Source organism: Coffea arabica, chromosome 9c (assembly GCF_036785885.1).
Source record: "Coffea arabica cultivar ET-39 chromosome 9c, Coffea Arabica ET-39 HiFi, whole genome shotgun sequence".
Taxonomy (NCBI): Eukaryota; Viridiplantae; Streptophyta; class Magnoliopsida; order Gentianales; family Rubiaceae; genus Coffea; species Coffea arabica.
Genome location: NC_092326.1, coordinates 12,396,403 through 12,417,040, shown reverse-complemented (window position 1 = coordinate 12,417,040; position 20,638 = coordinate 12,396,403). Strand labels below are relative to the sequence as shown.

The 20,638-nt window shown below is 37.6% G+C and overlaps 2 protein-coding genes across 3 annotated transcripts; one reads left to right on the top strand and one right to left on the bottom strand.

The window, feature by feature from the left end:
* Nucleotides 1-6,011: 6,011 nt before the first annotated feature.
* Nucleotides 6,012-16,016, top strand: LOC113707770 (mannosyl-oligosaccharide 1,2-alpha-mannosidase MNS3-like). The gene is made up of 6 exons (XM_027230092.2): nt 6,012-6,678; nt 7,030-7,967; nt 12,930-13,182; nt 13,465-13,662; nt 15,239-15,387; nt 15,488-16,016. Exons 1-6 carry the CDS (start codon nt 6,601-6,603, stop codon nt 15,744-15,746), a joined length of 1,875 nt encoding a protein of 624 aa, XP_027085893.1. The 5' UTR covers nt 6,012-6,600; the 3' UTR covers nt 15,747-16,016.
* On the bottom strand, nt 15,942-20,387 carry LOC113707769 (potassium channel KAT1). 2 transcript variants are annotated; one of them, XM_027230090.2, is made up of 11 exons: nt 19,952-20,387; nt 19,634-19,849; nt 19,363-19,518; nt 19,210-19,267; nt 18,676-18,993; nt 18,007-18,246; nt 17,731-17,829; nt 17,604-17,636; nt 17,337-17,522; nt 16,523-17,246; nt 15,942-16,300 (listed from the first exon to the last, which is right to left on the bottom strand). In XM_027230090.2, exons 1-11 carry the CDS (start codon nt 20,128-20,130, stop codon nt 16,191-16,193), a joined length of 2,319 nt encoding a protein of 772 aa, XP_027085891.1. In that variant the 5' UTR covers nt 20,131-20,387; the 3' UTR covers nt 15,942-16,190. The 2 variants fall into 2 exon arrangements, with proteins under 2 accessions (XP_027085891.1, XP_071920491.1); XM_072064390.1 differs by having other exon boundaries at nt 19,634-19,691; nt 19,904-20,089.
* Between the last annotated feature and the right edge of the window lie 251 nt (nt 20,388-20,638).

The following is a 20,638-nucleotide window of genomic DNA, read 5'->3' as shown; positions in this document are numbered from 1 at the left end:
TGGGTACGGGAGCATTGTGTCATCTCGTAGATATTTTTCATAAGCCTGTGGTGTCGAACTTTGTCTCTCAAGCCCAATGGAATGTGCAGCTGCTTAATCAGGTCTTAGAGCCGAAGCTGGTGAGGCAGGTGGTAAAGGTCCCTCCTCCTTCCTCTCGAGAAGCAGATAGGATGGTCTGGACTATAATGGCAGATGGTGCGTTCTCGGTAGTCTTGGCTTACTCCATTGTTGCGTAGGCGTCCAATTGCTCGTGGGTCACTTCTCAGGTTTGGCTGAAGGGATGTCCACTCAAGATTTCCTTCTTCATGCTCCGGTTGTTGCGGTCGCGTCTTCCTCTTATGGATATGCTATGAAGATTTGGGGTTCAGGGACCGTCTAAGTGTCACTATTGCCCTGGGCCGGGCGAGAAAGGGATCCATCACACCTATTGCATCGGGGATTTAGCAAAGGCAGTTTGGAAGAGCCAGTCCAGAGGATTTGACTGTGGCACCTACATTGAGGCATATGGTCTTTAGATGGTGGTTGTGTCGGGGGCACAATGAGTACCACAAGTTCGTCTATCGGTTGCTACCTATGCTGGTCTGTTGGGAGCTGTGGAAAGCAAGAAACAAGGGGTATTTGATGGGAGGAAGGCGGTGTATACTGAAGTGGTGCATTAGGTATTTCTACAACTGAGTGAACTATTTCATTGCCGCTTTCTGGAAATAGAAGTTTCTCTTGGATCGTAGGATGCTTTTCACTTGTCGTTGGTGGGTATGAGATGGAGGGTTTCTATTCTTCAGGTGAAATGGGTGGCTCCTAGGGCAGGGTACAAATTGAATTCAGATGGATGTTCTAGAGGGAATCCGGGGGCTAGTGGTGGTGGGGGTGTGATGCGAGATAGGGAAGGGAAGCTCATTTTTGGCTATTCATGCTTCTTTGGTTCCTTGACGAGTTTACATGCGGAGCTGAAGGCCATGCTTTTTGCAGGTCGAGTCTGACTCGCTCGACTTGGTGCGGATTTTGCAAGGGAGTCAAAGCTACCTGTGGAGATTACAACAGGAGGTGGACGAGTTGCTCAGCTATAAGCAGTACTTCAGGGGGATCACACATTGCTATAGAGAGGCGAACAAGCCCGCTGATTGCCTAGCTAACCTGGGAGCAGATTTGGAGCAAGAGAGGGTCTTTAATAGTCATTGCGCATTGCCTTCTAATGTCCGCGGAGAAATTGCTATGGAGCGCTTAGGGTTTCCTAATTTTCGTAGGAGATGGATTAATTGAGCGTTGTATGCTTTTATTTGCCTGGATTCAATAAAAACATAGTTTGACAAAAAAAAAAAAAAAAAAGAACCAAGGTACAGAAAGGAATTTGGAATAAAGAAGCAAGGCACTGAAAGGGAAGGAAATGCAAGTGGATAGGAATTTGGAGGTCCAAGTGGTAAAGAGTAATCAGAAAACCACAAGAAGGACCCGAAATCAACTGAAATCATCAAACATCAACAGACAGCTATTGAGAGAAAAATAAAATAGTGTGAATAACTTGGAAAACTCAGGCAAAAGGAAGTTTTCATTTAGTGGATGAAGATATGGTTGATATGGATGTGGGAGACATGACAGATAAAAGGTGAGAGTGGAGACAGTTAAAAAAACTATGCAATTGCAAGAACAAGGATGGAGACTAGCCTTTCTAGTTTCCAAAGGACAAATGAGGTTACTGGTGTGGAATTGTCAAGGTGCAGGGAACCCTTTGACAATTCCCCAGTTAAACCTCCTCTCCCCAAATTTGATTTGCCTCTGTGCAACTAAAAATAAGCAATCTTTTATGAAAAAAGTAAAAAGACAGCTGAGATTTGAGAAATATGTTATAGTTGATTGGGTTAAATACCAAAAACCCCCCTGTGGTTTGCCTAATGTTCACTTTACCTCCCTATGGTTTGGAAACCTACAATTTGACTCCCTGTCGTTTCAACTAAAGTAAAAGTCTAACGGAAAACATCTAAACTAACGTCTGAAAGGAAAATGTCAAAATTGCCCCTCTATAAGGGTTTTGCATTAAGTACCAAAAACCACCCTGTGGTTTGTCAAATGTACACTTTACCTCCCTATGATTTAAAAATATACAATTTAACTCCCTGTCGTTTCACCTAAAGTAAAAATCTAACAGAAATTCCGTTAAATACACTTTAGTTGAAACGACAAGGAGTCAAATTGTAGGTTTCCAAACCATAGGGAGGTAAAGTGAACATTAGGCAAACCACAGGGGGGTTTTTGGTATTTAACCCTAGTTGATTCTATGAATAAAGCTAAGGGCATGATAGTTTTGTTGAACAATGATTTCAAAGTGATTGAGGTAATAATAAATATTTTCACCATGGAAGTACACATTTTGGATCCAAGAAAATGCATGGATTGGTGGTTTATTGGCATTTATACTAGCGCTGGTGATCAAACCAAAAGAAACTAGTGGAAAGTTATTGAAAGGAGGAAGGAACTATGGGGTACTAAATAGATGATTGCAGGGAACTTTAATGATATCACTTCAAATGAGGAAAATGGGGTGGAAGAAGAACGGAAGAAGGAAGTTTCAGTGAGTTTAATGGTTTCATAGAAAAGAATACGTTTATTGACCTAGACTTTGAAGGTAATCCCAAGACCTGAAGCAATCATTGGTCAACTAAGTGGGACATTAAACAAAGGTTGGATAGAGCTTTTGGAAATAGTGGTTGGAGCCAAATGTTTGATAGAACTAGAGTCAAGCATATAGAGAATCTAGGTTCAGATCATAGTATGATTTTTTGGACTCCAATCCCCAATGTAAGAAGAGGAAAAAAAGGATTTTTGTTTAACTGAAGATGATTGAAAAAGGATGGAATTGAGCTAGTCATTAGAAGTGCTTGGGAAGAGAATCAAAATGGATCATACATGGACAAAGTAACTAGAAAAGTTGCAAATTATAGAGTGGCTATTTTGAAGTGGAAAAGCAATTTCTAAGGAAATGCCAGGCAAAGGATACAAAGAACAGAAAAGCAGTTGGAGGAAATCACAAAGTTTGATTGCCAAAACAAAAAAGATTGGATACAGGAGCTGAAGATTCAATTAAAAGAAGCTTACAGTAAGGAAGAACTTTTTTGGAGCCAAAAATCAAGGATCCAATGGTTGAAGGAGGGTGACAAGGACATCCACTTTTCCCGCTCTAGTGTAAATGGTAGAAGAAGGAGAAATAAAATGCAGAGAATTCTAAGGAAGGACAAATCATGGGCCAACACAAAAGAGGAAATAGGTGAGGAGGTGGAAAAGTACTTTAAAAATCTTTTTTGCAGTATGGGAGTGGATCACTTCGATGTAATTCTTGAAAGAATACCACACACTATCACAAACCAGGTGAACACTAACCTTATGAAGCCCGTAGATGAAAAAGAAACCAACAAAGCCTTATTTGCCGTGAACCCAAATAAATCACTTGGCCCTGATGGAATGACACCAATGTTTTTTCAAAAATTTTGGCATATTGTTAAACTTAAAATCATCAAATCCATTAGAAACTTTTTCATTTTGGTATCATGTGGAGAGTTGTGAATCACACCATTATTTCCTTGATCCCTAAGGTAGAAAGCCCCATACAGGTCAAATAGTTTAGGGCAATAAGCTTTTGCAATGTTTTTTACAAGATTATTTCTAAAATTCACGCAAACAGACTCAAAAATGTCTTAGAAAATTGTATTAGCAAAAATCAGGCAGCCGTTGTGCCTGAAACATAGATTTTGGATAATGTTATTTTGTCTCATGAGTACATGCACTATCTAAAAAACAAAAGGCAAGGATCTTGAGGTTTTATGGCTTTGAAATTATATATGTCAAAGATTTATGACAGGGTTGAATGGATCTTTTTGGAAGCAATTATGACAAAGATGGGCTTTTGTGATAAATGGATTAACTGGATTATGGCTTGCATCTCAACAACTTACACTTTCAACATAAATGAAAAACCAATAGGATATGTCATACCTACTACGGGATCAGGCAAGGTTTTACCTTATCATCTTACTTATTCCTCCTAGTTCCTGAAAGCTTATCACCTTACTTATTCCTCCTAGTTTCTGAAGGCTTCTCAAACCTATTTGCTCAAGCATAGAGGAACAAACAAATTAACCTCAAATGAAAATAGGCAGAAATGGACCCTCAATCACTCATCTTTTCTTTGCTGATGACTCGTTAAATTTTGCAAGGTAGAGACCAACCAAGCAGAAGAAGTAATGAGAATTCTAAAGATGTATGAACAAGGATTAGGTCAAATGATAAATCTAGACAAGTCATCAGTGATCTTAAGCAAGAACATGGACTAGGAAAAGCAAAAGGAAATTTGCCAAAGATTGGGAAACATACAAAATGATGAAACAAGGGAAGGACTTCGAATTGCCCATGGTAATTACAGGAACTAAGGAACAAGTGTTTGGCTTCATCAAAGAGAAATGCTAGAGAACTATGAACCGTTAGAGGAATAAAATGCTTTTTAAATGCTAAGTCAAGCGAGAAAAGAGATTCTCCTGAAAGCTATCACTATGGCAATGCCAATGTATGTAATGTCATGTTTCAAGCTCCTAGTAAAACTGTGTAGAGAAATAAATGCAATGATGGCAAATTTTTGGTGGGGGAAAGAGAATGGAAAAGGAAAATTCACTGGTGCACCTAGAAAATTTTAACAACTAAAAAGGATAATGGTGGACTAGGATTCAGAGATCTTCAACGATTCAATAAGGCATTGCTTGGTAAATAGGTATAGAGATTACTAACATGTCCAAATTTGCTGGTGAGTAAAGTCATGAAAGCAAAGTACTACTCCAAGATTCAATATTGAACTGCAAAGTGAAGAATAATGCATCTTGGATGTGGCAAAGCTTAATGGGAGCAAGAGAAGATGTAAATAAGGGCGTCAGAAAGAAAATTGGAAATGGGAGAAGCACTAGTATCTGGAAAGATGCATGGATACAGGATTGCAGGGATGAAAAATTAAATTCACCTAAACTACATGATTGCAAGCTTAACAAAGTAGAAGAATTGATCTCATATATTAGATGGAACACAACACTCATTTTCAGGACTTTTGGCTCAAAAGAAGCAAAAAAAATCCTTAAAATACCTATAAGTCTCATAGAAAGACCAGATAGTTACTTTTGGAGCCACAGCAGCACAGGGCAATATACAGTCAAATCAACATATGAAGCAATGACCAATGACAAAAAACAACAAGAAAGAAGGGTCAATGATGGGGGAGAGACAAGCTTTGCAAGAGAGAAAGAAAGGGCATGGAAATAGTTATGGAAAATGAAAATCAAATAGAAACAGAAACTGTTCATTTGGAAATTCTTGAATCAAGTCTTGCCAGTTAGAGAAACTTTGTTTAGAAGGATGAGAAAAGGAGAACTGTGGTGAGGAGGCTAACACACTGGAACAACTCTTCTTTCAATGTAGAAATGTAGGAGATATATGGAAAATGCCCCCTTCAATGGAATGGATTATATGAATGCATAGAAAACTTCAAGAGCTAGTGGACAAGACTATTGGAAATAAGGAGAAGAAAGGATGGCATGGAACACATTATTTTGACAGTGAATATATTGTGGCAGATATGGAAGGCTAAAAATGATTGGGAGTTCATAGACAGAGAGACACCCTATGGAAGTAATATGAAAAGCAGTGAATGATTGGAGGAATATAGACAAACCCAACGCACACCGGCACAAATGAGTATTCAGAAATAGAAGTAGCTTCTGAACAAGAACAAAGGTATGCAAAAGAAGACAATACATTGAAAACATGTGTGGAAAATAGAACAACACAAGAAATGTCATAACATGGGGGTTGAGATTTCTGTTGAAAACAACTAGAACTAGTTGCAAGCAGCATGTAAACTAAGAGAAAGGAATATTAGTTCTATGATTCTGGACTATCTATAGTCCATAAAATTGGCCTTGAGTGAGGTGAAGGAACTAGGAGTGTTAAAATCCACACATCTTGCAACCAAATCATAGGCCTAATCAGAAAACCATCCTCACGTGACATCAAAATCTCTACACAACTAGAGGACATCATGAATTTAGCTCAATATTTATGAAATACTTATTTGACTGTCCAGATATTAAACAGAATAGACAAAGTAAAAGATTGAGCAAACTTACTCAAAGTATAGCTTTTGATGAGAAATTCCTAAACCCTGAATGTCATAGTACACTTTTATATAGTTCATAATGCGTCCTTGCGTCATGGGTGTGTTATAGTTTCGCCATTAATAAAAGACTATTTGTAGAATTCAATTCACATCTTATATATTCATATACATGCTGCTGTGTGTAACAACTAAAGTGAAAAAGAATCGGAAAGGTCCAACTAGGGACGATCTCAAAGTCAGAATTCGGACAAGCATCATCCCACGACAGAAAAGCTCGGTCAATCCTCGGCCCTTCCTCTTTGCCTGCCTGCCTTTCCCGGTCGGCCACTGATACGTTGTATTTTACTCAAATTTTTTCGTCTCTGGCTGCCCTCTGTTTCCCACTCGGCCATTGATGTAGATAGGACTTCGGAGCTGGAAGGGTTGAGTCTGAACTGGATCAGGAATCAGGGAACATGTCTAAAACGTTGCCGTATTCGATGAAAGATGTGGGTTATGATAACGCCAAATTCCGCCATCGATCCCTTCTCAAGGTTTCTATTCTTACTTCCATCCCAGAAAAAAAAAAATACAATTTCTTGTTTCTTTTGTTCTGTTTTGATTGCTCACTGATGTACTATCTGAATTCCGTTTAATCTTACTATGATCTGCTGGGGCATGTTGAAAATTTTCGTTTCTTGGATTGGTTTTTTCACTTTTTGTGTTCTTTTTATTTTTGCGATAATATTTTTTGGGCCTATATCTTTTGACAGTGATCTATTATCAAGTGTAATATGTTGCCATACGCGCCAAACATTTCAGGATTTACTGGCTAAAAAGTTTCAAACTATGATCCATTATCAAGGAAACTCAAGATTTTGCTCACACTCGTGTTTTTGTCGCAGACCTTTATTCAGTCATCGCTTACAAGTAATGTGAAGCGGGAGTGTACCAAATGTAGTACTGGAAAGTTCCTTGTGCTATTACTAATTGGTGGATTAACATATCTAATGATCACACATACCAGTACTTCAGTTTCTGTTTCCAGCAATGCTAAATCAAACAACATAGGGACTGAGGAACTAAGCAGTTTACGAAGATTTTGGAGAAAACCACCAAGGCTTCCTCCTAGATTATCACCAGATGAAATGAGTAGTAAGAGTGTACCTAATCGTACTCTTGAGAAATTAAATACAAAAAGTATTTGGATGGCTAGGCAACAAAAGGTCAAGGAGGCATTTTTACATGCATGGTCTGGATACAAAACTTATGCTATGGGTTATGATGAACTTATGCCTCTAAGCCGTAGGGGGGTTGATGGATTAGGAGGTCTAGGAGCAACAGTGGTGGATGCTTTAGACACAGCCATGATAATGGGAGTTGAAGAAGTAATTGTTGATGCAGGTTCATGGATCGAAAAACATCTTTCTGAGAGGATCAGCGGAAAAGGTCAAGTGAATTTGTTTGAAACCACTATTCGTATTTTAGGCGGCCTTTTGAGTGCTTATCATTTGAGCGGGGGGCAAGGGGGAAGTTCGTTGCACAAAGGGCCCAAACCAGTTGTCTATCTAGACAATGCTAGGGATTTGGCTGATCGCCTGCTGGTTGCATTTACATCAAGTCCCTCTGATATTCCATTCAGTGATGTGGTTCTACGTGAGCACTCTGCACACCCTGCTCCTGATGGCATGAGCAGTACTGCAGAAGTTTCAACTTTGCAGCTGGAATTTAATTATCTTAGTTATCTGACTGGGAACCCAAAGTATGGCTTAGAATCAATGAAGGTTTTTGAACATCTGAAGACCCTGTCGAAGGTGGAGGGACTGGTTCCGATATACATAAGGTATGGGCCAAAATACTACTTTCTTTGTAATTAGTTTCATTATTGACTTCTTCGAAAAAAGGTCCTCTTTTTCTTCTGCCAACAGTGTTAAATTCTTTGATAAATATGCTTTTGGTCTTTAAGTAATTTCTTTTGGGCAAATTGGTTTCTCAGTACTAGTGCAGCAATTGGTTTTTCAGTATTAGTGCTAAGAATTTAGGTAGGCTTATTGATGTTTGCTGATGTTGTGAGAATTTTCCTGGGTTGAAAAACAGAAGAAATATGATATAATGCTCCGTTTTTGGACGCATGTAAGACAATTGCTTGTCTTCAGAAAAGTTGACTTTAACATTATGCTAGTTGAGTATTCATTGATTGTACACTTAAAAGATTAACATCTAAATCAAAGTAGAGTGATGGATTAGAACTGAAAGCCAATGAAAATAACAATGTGAAGAGAAAGTGATTGCTGAGCTATTCTTGGTTCTGTTCATATTTTTTTTTGGTTCTGTTCCTGTTGTATTAAGCTAAAGGATAAATAGAGGAATGCCATTCCTCCCTTCTTCTTCTCTCTACTGGTCGAGTAAAGATGATGATTATCAAAGGATTCTATACTTCAGTGATGTAATTTCTTGATGGAGAAATGGCACTAGCATTAGACTTCTAATGTATCTATCTATAGATAGCTATGTCTACATGGCTTCAAACTAAATGAAAAACGTAGGAATCGGTGGCTTCTTTCGAGTTGAATCCTCATCTCAGTACTTTGGTTAAACAAATATGGAAGGAATATTAATCATTTGCTGTGGGCCTTTCGCTGGTATATATTAAGATGGTACCTGTGGAGGATTACTTTGTAAAGACCATGTTGTGGTGTGGACATCGTTGTTGCACCATCATGTCTAAACCTGTTCTTTGGCCTGATATGGGCTTTGTCATTTACTACAACCACATTATCTGTCTGGTTACTTAGTAGATTTATGAACTCGAGCAGATAGCAGGAACTAATAAGTTAAATACTTTTTTCTTTATTCAATTTTTTCTTTGTTTTCATGTTGCGCTTCCATACATTAATACTTTTGAGCTTGCCATTTTCCTGCTATTTGCTTCTCTATTTCTCCTTTTGTGCGCCACTTGCTTGGAGGTTGTGTCTCTAGATAGCCAGAATCCTCTTGCATATCATGACTTTTTTTCCTCTTTTAAATATTTGTCTGCCTAGTCATATGCTATGATGCTGGCCTTAAATTTGTTTGCTGCCAAGAACATTTTCATCCAAGCAAATTACATGCTTATCTCCATAATCTGTGTTTAGATGCTTAATCTAAGATTCTCAATCTGATGCAGGTTGTAGTGGCAAGTGTGGACTACTTTGCATCATGATCAAAATCTAGTTTTGAGTACCAAGAGAAAACTTGAATGGGGTAATAACTAAGAATATGGTGCAAACCTGAAGTTATATGGGATTAACACAAAGAAGTAGTTTCATTATACACCAAAAAGCCGAGTAATTACAGTAAAAGTCAATATGTAGATCTATGGCAGTCTAACACTCCAGAACTGGCTTATTGGAATCTTTACTCTCCAATAAATTAATTTAAAAGAATACTAATTAATATTATAAAACTACGGTCTTAAAAATCAACTAAGGAATCAAACTGATTATGTGATGGACTTGAGGAGGCTAGGCATTTTATTGGTGGCTTAAAATTTGAGAAATAGTCTGGATTTGGTTAAGAGCTTTAAGCCTAAGTTTCCATTAGAAATTCTGCAGTGGAATCAGGTGTTAAAGGGTTGGGGGAAAATGAGAGGGAGGATGATCATAGTTGTTAAGGAAAGAGAAGAAGGCAGTCTGAATGTCCAGCAAGTGTCCTGAACATGATGGTGATATCTATTTAGATATTGATTTATTTATTTATGTTGTTGAATTGTGAAATCTTTCATAAAACGGAGAATCCTGAAGGCAAACTTTGAATAATGTCTAAAGGTCCTAATTTGATTCCATTAGACCAGACATATCTGTAAAATTTTGTTTTGTTGAAAGGAAGCTAGAGTTACTAGCCGTATACAAATTTTTCGACTAAAAGATAGAAACAGAGAACCATGAACTGTTTGTGCATGACAACAGGACCTTACTCAATCAACTACAGCTGTTTAAAAAAATTAAATTTATATTAATTCAAAAAAAAAAAATCAATAACAAAGTGAACCTCACAGAGAGAATTCATTAGTGGCCGAAGTCCCAGATGCCTAGTCCACCACTAAAGACCTTGTGCTCCTCATATTTCTTCACAATGACCTGACCAAGTTCAGTCTTCTTCCTGCAGTTGCAATGGCAAGGACCTTTAAAATTCTCTTTCATCATGATCATGCCAGTCTTGAGATTGTATCAGGATTTCTTTTCTTGATTGCAGTGCTATTTCTAGGCAGGTTTGAGTTACAATCACACTTACAGCACTCAACTAAGAAGGTATAAACTTAAGAAACCTTTGTACGACAAATTTTGAGCTAATAACCGGAGATAAATGGAGTTTAAAATTGGTACTTGTGATCTTTGGAGTGTATTGAATGTCTTGTGCATAACAAACACTGTGCACTTAAACTTCAAAGTACATAAAACCTGGTAGGACTTTAATTTTTTAGGTTTATAACTTCTAGTTCGATTATCCAAATTTTATTTTGTCTAAATTACCTACATTAAGAATGATTAAGAAACAATAACCCATTCTAAACTAGTTTGCTGATGCAGTGTGTCATCTGCCAACATTAACTAACTCTTGTCACCAACTGTGGCTTATTTGCTTCAAATCATACCCCATAATTTGGCGTAGCAAGACGATAAAGCAGACTTAAAAAGGATTACCTGGAGCACATAAAAGAAGTAAATCTGTCTTATTAGGGATGGCACATGGTTTGAAGACATTTGAGTACAAAATCATTAACATGGTAAAGTCATATAAGCATTAAAGGTTTCATCTTATGACATGCGTGAATATACAGTCACCTTTGCGCCTTCAGTTTGTCAATGCCACCTCTATTTCACTTTGCAGCTCATAAACTGAAAAGTTTACATCAAGTTGGAACAAGTTTCTATGTTGTGCAACAGAGGCATAAACCTTGTTGATTGCAGCCACATTGAACTACTAAAATTGAAAGTTGGTTGAGGATAGTAGACTGTAATGACTAACCTAGGTGACTATATCAATAAGAAATCATTAGAAGTCTGTTCCAACCAAGATGTCATATTTGTCCCTACCTACCATACGTGTCCAGAATTGTTTTATACTTTGTTTCACCTTATTGTTTTAACACTCCTTTAAGTATCCCCACATCTAGTCCCACCACAACTGCACTCGTGAACTTTCAATATTATATACATTAAGGAAGTTTCTTGCTTTTCTTGCGACTAATTTGATAGTAGTGTGTTTGGTCCAACTACCAACTGGTAGACATTGATCTTGTGTTGATTTTATTTAGTACGACCACAACTTAATCATTGCTCTAGTGTCTATCATTGGCTATCATTTTTTTTTAATTACTTCCAAATTAGGACTCAAATATCATTATTTTCTACCTTTGGACCTGTGAGTGTGTCTCTGTGCTGTTCTATCTAGTCTTATAGGGTAAATTGTTCATATTTGTACATCATATATTGATGCTGATCTCGGGTTTAGACAGGCTAAATTGTTGTTGCTCTTAGAGATATAGAGCTTTTATATGTTACGTATTTAAGAACAAGAAGGATGTCATTCTGAAAGGGTTTCTGGATTATGCAGCAGTATCGTTTGGTTTAGTTAAGTTAATCCAAAACCAAGGATTTCCAAAATATTGCTTTCAAAGACAAATTGCATTTTCTGGAATTTGGTTTGAGTCTTTATATTGTCAGTTTGAGTCTTAGAGAGTCTTTACAGAGTTTATACTATTAGTCGTTTATTTTTTCATAATGATTACATAGATTTTTTGGTTTTAGCATTTAGGTAAAGTATGGTAATTTGGATCTTTGTCGGAATTTTCTGTTTGGGGTAATTCACTATTTTGGTTTTTAATAGTTTAGTAATTAGTCAAGGAGTCAAATAAGGATACTCTTCTGATTTGGTAACATTAGGAAAAGAGTGTTGTTTCTATTGCTGGTTTCGCTTTAGAAACTTGTACTATTGTACTTCTCACAAAGAGAAGACAGAGATTTCTGACATTAATAAAGTTCTTGCAAACTTGGTATCTTCTTAGGAAAGATTGCTAGAGTTTCCTATTCCGTCATTCTAGATCTCTTGTTTTGAGCAATTTTTTTCTAAATAACACTTTTTTTTCTGATTTTAATTAAGATCTTGTTCCTGCAATTTTTGCCTTTAATATTCTGATTTTCAAAACATTCTAAGCCTAAGAATCAGTTCTATAAACATGTTGACCTGCCAACAGCTTGTGCTGCTTCAGTTTGTACCACGTGTACTTCAAGTTTTAGGTTGGATGTTCATAACTGGTTTGGTTGGAGGAAACCCTTTTGGGATGTAGTTGAGGTATGTGGAATCTTTATTCCAATGTTGTGATTGAGCCTTCCTACCTTAAGACATCATATTTTAGTTTGCTTTGATTCCTGAGAATGCGATCCTACAAAACGGCTTGAATTTTCTACTATTTGGTTCCTGTACTTGCTACATTAATTTTTATGCCTCTTACTTTCTTCGTTTTTTGCCTTCGCTCTTGTTCATTATTTTCCTGTCATTTGTTACTCACATGCTTCTGGTGTAAAAAGCGCCCTACCTTCCCTCCTCTAACACCAGAAAAATATAATATAAAAAAAGCTCCTAGATCTTTTACAGCCTATAGTAGGGTTCACCCTGGGATGTTCATTATGTGTATATGTGTGTCAATGGATGGATGGAGGAAAAGAGAGGAGTTGAAATTACAGCCAGAAAATTCTTTTTTGCAATCCTTTTACCTTTTGATTTGTCTTGGGAATTTTTAAGCGTCTACATCTCCTTGCTGCAGCCCTCATTCAGGTGAATTCAATGGAGAGAACATCAGACTTGGATCTCGAGGTGACAGCTATTATGAGTACCTCATCAAAGTCTGGCTTCAGCAGAGAGGGAGAAATTCAACATACTTGTTTGACATGTATGAGGAAGCGATGAAGGGTGTCAGGCACCGTCTTGTTCGGCAATCTGTCCCTAATGGATTGGTCTTTGTAGGAGAATTGCCTTATGGATCTCAAGGTTCTTTTAGTCCAAAAATGGATCACCTGGTAAGTGATATTCTCATTGTTCTTCAATTCAACTCAACTAAACATATATGGTAGGAGAAAAGTGAAGCAGAAGCTTATCTTGAAATGGCTACTACTTTGTCATTAACTTGAAATTTGAAGTTTCTGATAATTTCATTCATTATTTGGCTTTTTATATCATTGACATTGGCAATCTCCAGGTTATGATATATGTATAGAGGAGAAAGAATAAGAGATAATGAGTCTTATCTCTGTAGAATCAGTGTCCCTAAATGATTTGGCATATCCATGCTGCTTGTTTAGGTATGTTTCCTGCCTGGTGCCCTTGCACTTGGTGCAACTAAAGGCCTAACCAAAGACAAGGCTGTTAAAGAAAGCATCCTCACTTTTGAAGACCTAGAGAATTTGAAGCTTGCAGAAGACTTGACTAAGACATGTGTGGAAATGTATTCAGTAACTTCTACTGGTCTTGCTTCAGAAATTGTTTACTTCAATACAGAGGTACATCATAATTGTTCAAATTTACTCAAATTATGCTATTTTAAAATGTTAGCTGCAGACAAGAAAGAATTCTAGACAGAAATTGTCAGATATCAGCAACTATCAAAATAGATTGGTTTAAATACAGACACTTTTTTGCTGATTTTTCTATAGTTCGAAAGAAAGATAAATTAAAGGAACGTGTTGCTTGATAAACTTTTGCTTTTGTTCAATACAAAGTGATTCTCACTCCTCATCTCATGTCTCAGTGAGCTTGGATAGAATTTTTAAATATTCAGGTTGCTGATGTGTCCTGCTGTAGATAAAAATCCTTAGTGTTTTGTTCCTCTAGGATTTTATTGTCTATTTAAAAATATGTGCTATCCTATTGTCGCCCTATTACACACACACACATATAACAGAATATGTGCATATTTTCTGATAGGTATTCTCTTCTTAGACAGTCCAGATAACTGTAAGAGTCCTGGATCTAGTTTCCGTTTTGTCATACTGTTAGCATGATCACAGTTACTGAAAGTTGGATTCTGATTATAATTCTTTCTGTGCCCTTCAAGCGATGGTCTTTGTCTTTTTTTTTTTGAGAAAAAAACCAAGAATAGGTGGGGGTTAGGCTTGTTTTAGTAGACAAAACTGAGTGCATCAGCAAGCAAATCAAGATAACCACAGTGTATTCTATCCAATCTAAGGATTCATCTAGTGAATTCTGTTATTGAAGTTGTGTTACTCTGTAGACTTCATCAGATTGTGAATCATGTCCTAAATTTGCCAAAAAAATCTGCAAGTTGATGCCTTCTCTAGAAATATGTTTGAAGCTGAATCTGTGTGGTGTTATCTCCCTTTTGATATGGCATTTAATTTCGTCTAGTCTCCAAGGCACGTTGCATGAACCAGTCATGATTTGTATAAGACTTGTGAATCAATTTCAACTTCAATCATAAACAGACTTGGTACACATAACTGAATCCCCTCTTTTAATGCAACTGCTTCAGCATGCATGTTTGTTTGATGGGCGTAAAAACTTGAAAAGGCTGCAACTAGCCTGCCTTTGTCATCTTTAATTGCTTCTCTACTGCAGCTAGTCCTGGATTCCCCCTTGTTACTCCAACATTTAGCTTGAAACGAGAAGCCAAAGGGGACAACCAAAAAACAATTTTGATCTTTGGGAGTTGTAGGTTCTGTAGCTTTACTGCTAAGCCGTTACGTAGAAGATCAATATCCTCATACCTAGATCTTGTATAAAGGGAATGCCAGAGAAATTGAATGCAGCAAGGAGAGAACTTGCTGCAATAACTTTGCTACTATTTCTGCATAAAAAGATTTATTCCTGTCTTCAAGTTCAATGGTAGTGTTTTTCATTTCATGCAGTTGATATGGGGTTGTGATTGTATAATATCATGCATTTATTTCTTTGGTCCTTGTTTACAATTGAAAGGGCTTCTACAACCTCAATCTTCATAAACTGCAATTTTTCCATCATACTGCTAACAAGCAGGCTATTAATTGTTTGTCAACACTGCTACATTTGTTTTGCTGCCAACCAAAATTAACAGAATTTTGTTGGATATTTTATAACCAGGGAAATTCTGAAAGTGGTCCTGATGGTGGAAACAAGAGTTCCGAATATGTGCATGACATTATCATAAAACCAGCTGACAGGCACAATCTTTTGCGTCCTGAAACAGTTGAATCATTGTTCATCTTGTATCGCATTACAGAAGATCCCAAGTAAGTTGTTCAACTAATTTTACTACTTTCTTCTCTTTTTTAACATAACTATTAATAGTGGCTATGAACATTTGCTGCACCATTTTGGTTGCTTCTGCAGATATCGCGAGTGGGGTTGGCAGATTTTTGAGGCCTTTGAAAAGCATACAAAGGTTGATACTGGTGGTTATACATCTTTGGATGATGTCACAACAATACCTCCACAAAGAAGAGACAAGATGGAGACTTTTTTCTTGGGTGAAACACTGAAGTACTTGTATTTGTTGTTTGGAGACGAAAGTGTTCTTCCTTTGGATGAGTTTGTATTTAATACTGAAGCTCATCCATTTCCAATCCTTGGCAATCTTGTAAAGCAATGATTCTACAAGAAGCATAATGACTGTAAGACCCACAAGTCATTCTTTGGTGCTCAGACTCAGCTCATGAGGAATTCTCTCTGCATCTAAAAGCAGATGAATTTGGCTATGATACCGAGACATAGGACATACAACTAATTTCTTCAATAGCTCAGGTGTAGCTACTTCTGCACCGTTATATATGTATGGCTTTCTGGATCAATTTCAATTTTGCAAGATTTTATACCTCAGTGTATCAAATTACACAATCAAGTAGACCATTTTTTCCTGTAACTGAGAAGTAATGATCATATGACTTGACCAGAGTTTATATACAGTCAGGCCCATAGTTAACAATTTTGTAAGATGACGTTAATCTACAGTTGCTGAGATTGGAAATCCTCTTTATTTACATTACACTTCAGCTTCATGATTGTTAGGTCATCAGGCTCTATGCTTTTTTAATTGCTAGGAGCTGAAAAACAAATGGTCACCATCCCGGATGGCATTTACGTCTTCTATTTCTGCATCTTCTGCATTTTGAACTTTTGTGAAGTTCTGACCTCCAAATTTGTCACCTGCAATTCGTCAGTGCTTGAATATCAAATGACATTCTTTTACTCTTTTACTTTGCAAAGTCTACTATTTAGCTATCAGTGGGACAAAACCACATCCCCCAGTAAAGTGTATACAAAAAGTAACACTTTGTATTTAGCTTATTTTGTGTTAATTGCATTTATGAGTCTTTTTATTTCACATTTCAGGTTTAATTCAATCCCATTTTAAGGTAAAAAGCTTACCTGCTATCCTGAGCAGTTCTTCCACTGAATCCGGTAGGAGTATTAGCTTCCCTAACAGCTTCTGCCCTGTGTTATGTTGTTGAATCTTCATATAAAGGGTGACTCTCTTCCTGGTGAATTCTGTAATATCACTATGACTCAGACATTTAATATTACTTGAGCTAATATCTATTGGATTTCTGTGGAAAAGTTTGGGACAGTTAATTTTTGTTGGTTTAAATGGACCTATCCCTGTTATTTTTGCCTTTTCAGGTACAAGAAGCTCAATCTTGTGCTCATCTGGTTTTTCTCTGTTTTTGTTACTGGAGGAAAGGCCGTATATTCTTTTGTTTGCTTCTTGTTCTGCTAGAGCAGTCGGTGTCAGTGCTGTTGCATCTTGTTTGTTGACACATATCTCTCTTTCTAGCAAAATTTTAACCATTTCAAGGTGACCCTCGCGAACAGCTTTAATGGTTGCAGTTTGGCCATCATCATCCGTTAACTCCATATTCTCACCATATTTACTGCTATCACAACAATATCCTAGTTGTTTCTCCTTCATAGCTTCTGAACTACGAATATTGCAATCCACCATATTCAATGTCTCTAAATTGGCATGCAGACTATTTTCATGGCCAGCATGCACCTGAGTTGCTCCTTTTGGTCCTCCATGAAGCCAATCACTGTGTAGCAGACCATCAGTTTGCTGCTCAGTGTAGCCTAAGCTTCCGGAACCTTTGAGTTTCTGTTGGTAAATTCGTGAATGCTATGATATTAGGTTTGATCTTGCAGGATGCGGGGGCTAACATATATTTAAATGCATCTGCAACATCACCTGAAAAAGATTGTCCAATGTTACATGTTTATCTTCTGCATTTGCTTGAAGCATATTCATCAATGCAGTCCTGTTGAGTCGTAGTAGTTGAGAAACTTCAGTGGTTCTAACAGTGAAGGGCTGGGGTCTTCCACACAAAACAGCTATTTCTCCAAAGATTTCCCCTGTGACAGCCTTTCCAAGAACCTTCATGTACAAGGGATGCTAGGTTAGACTCTTTTTTCTGCAAAATTTTAAGGATGAATATGCTGCTGGAAATCAATTTACCTGATCATGGCCATCAACTTTGGCTATCAAATCCTGCAACCATGAATTTCGCATATTAGGAATATACATAAAACCATAAACTGGTGAATACCTAAAACATGCCAAAGATGGTTACAAGACTACTTACCACTGCACCAGAAACTAATATGAACAGATCTGTTGGGGTCTCATTCTGCAGTATAACATCTTCCTTGGGAGGAAAGTATTCTGCTTCCATTTCAGGAACCTTCCAACAGCAGAATACATTCTATTGTTACCAAATTTGATAACCCCTAAAGTAAAGAAGCTTCCTTTTCCACGCATAGATGATTTATTTACATAAGGTCAATCGTTAATGGTGAACTAAATCTTCTGCTTAAGAAGGGAAAAATGAAATAAATGAAAACAGTGAAAGGTACAATACCAATTGGAAGATGAAATCATATGAAACGCCTCGGAAAAGGTACACACTTTGGACGATGGGGAAAAATAAGTTGTGAGCAATGCTTGAACGGATGGCTTTGGGGAGGCCATTCAAGGTTTCTTGTTGTTTTAGGCCCTCTGTTTTGAACTTAAGGCATACGTGGGCTAACATTTGATCTTGTATACGCGGGGGTAACTGATTTCTTTTTGCAAACTCTGAAGCTGCTCTAACTGTATCCCTCTACAGCATAGAAATCAAGACTGATTAAGATTGCATTCAACGTTTCTAACTGTATCATCTCTGTGTAAAGGGAGGGAGAGAGAGAGCGAGTGTGTGTGTGTGTGTGGGTGTGTGCGCATGTTGCCTGTGTAGGTGGGCAGCATCTGTGTGGTGACTAGAAATTTATGATCTTTTAAAGGAGTCCTATTCTATAGTTGCAACTTGCAAGTGTTCTTCATTTCGCACTTACCAAGAGAGCTTTATTTGCTCGTGTGCTCGTGCGCGTATTTTCTATCTTGTCATAGTAGTTTTCAATAGAGAATTCACCATAAATCCAAAGACGTGAACAAGTCTTCTAGGTTTCTCTAAAATCTACATAATGTGTGGAGAGTATTCCTTTCTCTTGTCTGGTGAACATTAAACTTAAAGAGAGAAGGAGAGAGAACATACGAAGTTCCTGGTACGGCTGGTCCAGTGAACTACAAGATTCGTCATGTTTCCTATGATGTAAGAAGTCAATCCCAAGTTGAATAGCATATAAAAGATATCAAACAGCATCTCTCGTGGGTTCTCGGCATGGAAGTCCCCATAACCAGTTGTAGTTAGTGTCACAATAGACCAATATATTGCAGTCACATATCTATCCCAGAGGCTTAGTTCTTTGAAATTTGGGTACACTGAACCTATCCAAGTTCCTTTGGGATCCGGATATCTAGCTGCAATCATATAGTAAAAGCATCCAGCACAATGCACTGCAAATAATGTTACCTGAGAGACACCAAGTATATTAGCAGTGAAAACATCCCACAGATATATCAGAATTCTGCATCTATAAAGGAGAGGATCGAATAATGGAAGTTAGGATGGGTGAACGAAGGCGGTGTTTAAAACAAGAAAGTAAGACCTAATATTTGATCTACTGCCAATATTGGAACTTGAAATTTACTATATGGTTCAAATGTATGGACATATCAGTTGGCTTACTGAGATGAGTTTTGTGCATCGTGTCCAGAAGTAGCTGAATCGAATGTCCTTCTCTAGTCTGTCACAAAAGAAACTAGCTATTTAGAATTTTGTTTGTTTTGGCAGATTTTTATTAAAGGGAATGGGTCAGTTAGGACATATGTGAACATGGACCTGGCAAAAAGTGAGCTGACTCTTCGGAGACGCCAAAGTCTGAGCATGCTGAGAACTTTAAACCCAAGACCGCCGCTATGATGTGTGAAAAGGAGGCTAATGGATTGAAATGGCACGGTGGAGCAGACATCAAAAATGAACCAGGTGGATATATACCTGTAATACATCCACGGAACATGTGATAGCAGATTAAATGACTGCAGAGAGCAAGTTAGTGACTACTGAGATATCTTGTAAACGAGTACTGTTAGAGCAAGCCTTGTGGTGTTACCTGACGGCTATTGCTTTGGGATTATCAACAAGCAGATAAGATTCGCTATCAAGGTATGCTACGAAGAATGTGAGAAAGATGTCAATGGCAAAGAAGGTGTTGACAATGTTGTCAAAAATGGACAATGCATCTTGCTTGTAAGTCAGGAATGCGAACTCAAAGGGCGATATCCAGGCCGAGTAAATAACCAGGATAACCAGAAACATTTCCCAAGCCCTGAAATGAGAATAAATAAATAAACATACATATGAGGATTAGTGGCTAGTTTACCATGTAGTTGCCTTTGAGTAGTACTACATCCGGACCAAGAGTCATCACCTATAACGAGGATTGAATGGTGAAATTATGCGTTTTCGTAGTTTGGTTGCTTGGTTGATTCGGACTCCAAGAGATGGGAGTAGATCGGTAGAGAAGAAACAACTGTCAGTTTTTGCATTCAGTAGGTAGTCATCAACACAAAACCGTTTAAGGAAGTTTTTAGCATAGGAAAACGACATTTTGATGAGTTTGAATCCCCCTTAAGAGTTAAAAACTTAAGGTTGGTTCTGTCAAACTTGCCCAGACTATGCCCTTTATCAGAGTCTATTTATAGTGAAGTAGTTGGCAGGTCGCACACGGGAACCGGCTACTTTTCAATACTTTAGCTTTAATATGCTTCCTGTGATATGGCTTTGAACGTATTTGGAAAGATTATGCAACTAGTTGGAGTGATTACGGTTCTACAAAGGAGAAAACTGACAAAAGGGGTAAAGGGAAATAGTGAAGTATGCATGAATTTTTGGATTTTGTTTAACAACAAAACTCGATAACCAATGGAAAAAGGACGAGTTATGGTTGGAAATTAAAAGCCAACATGGGACGGCACTTGAAGTGGCAGACATGTATTTCTCTGAAATGCAGACGAAGAGGGAAGCTGCTAAGATGCAAAGAAATAGAGAAATATAGGCAAAGGGAACTCGAATTGTTGTACTCGTTTTAGGTGTGGGGATTGTTGGCAGTAATGGT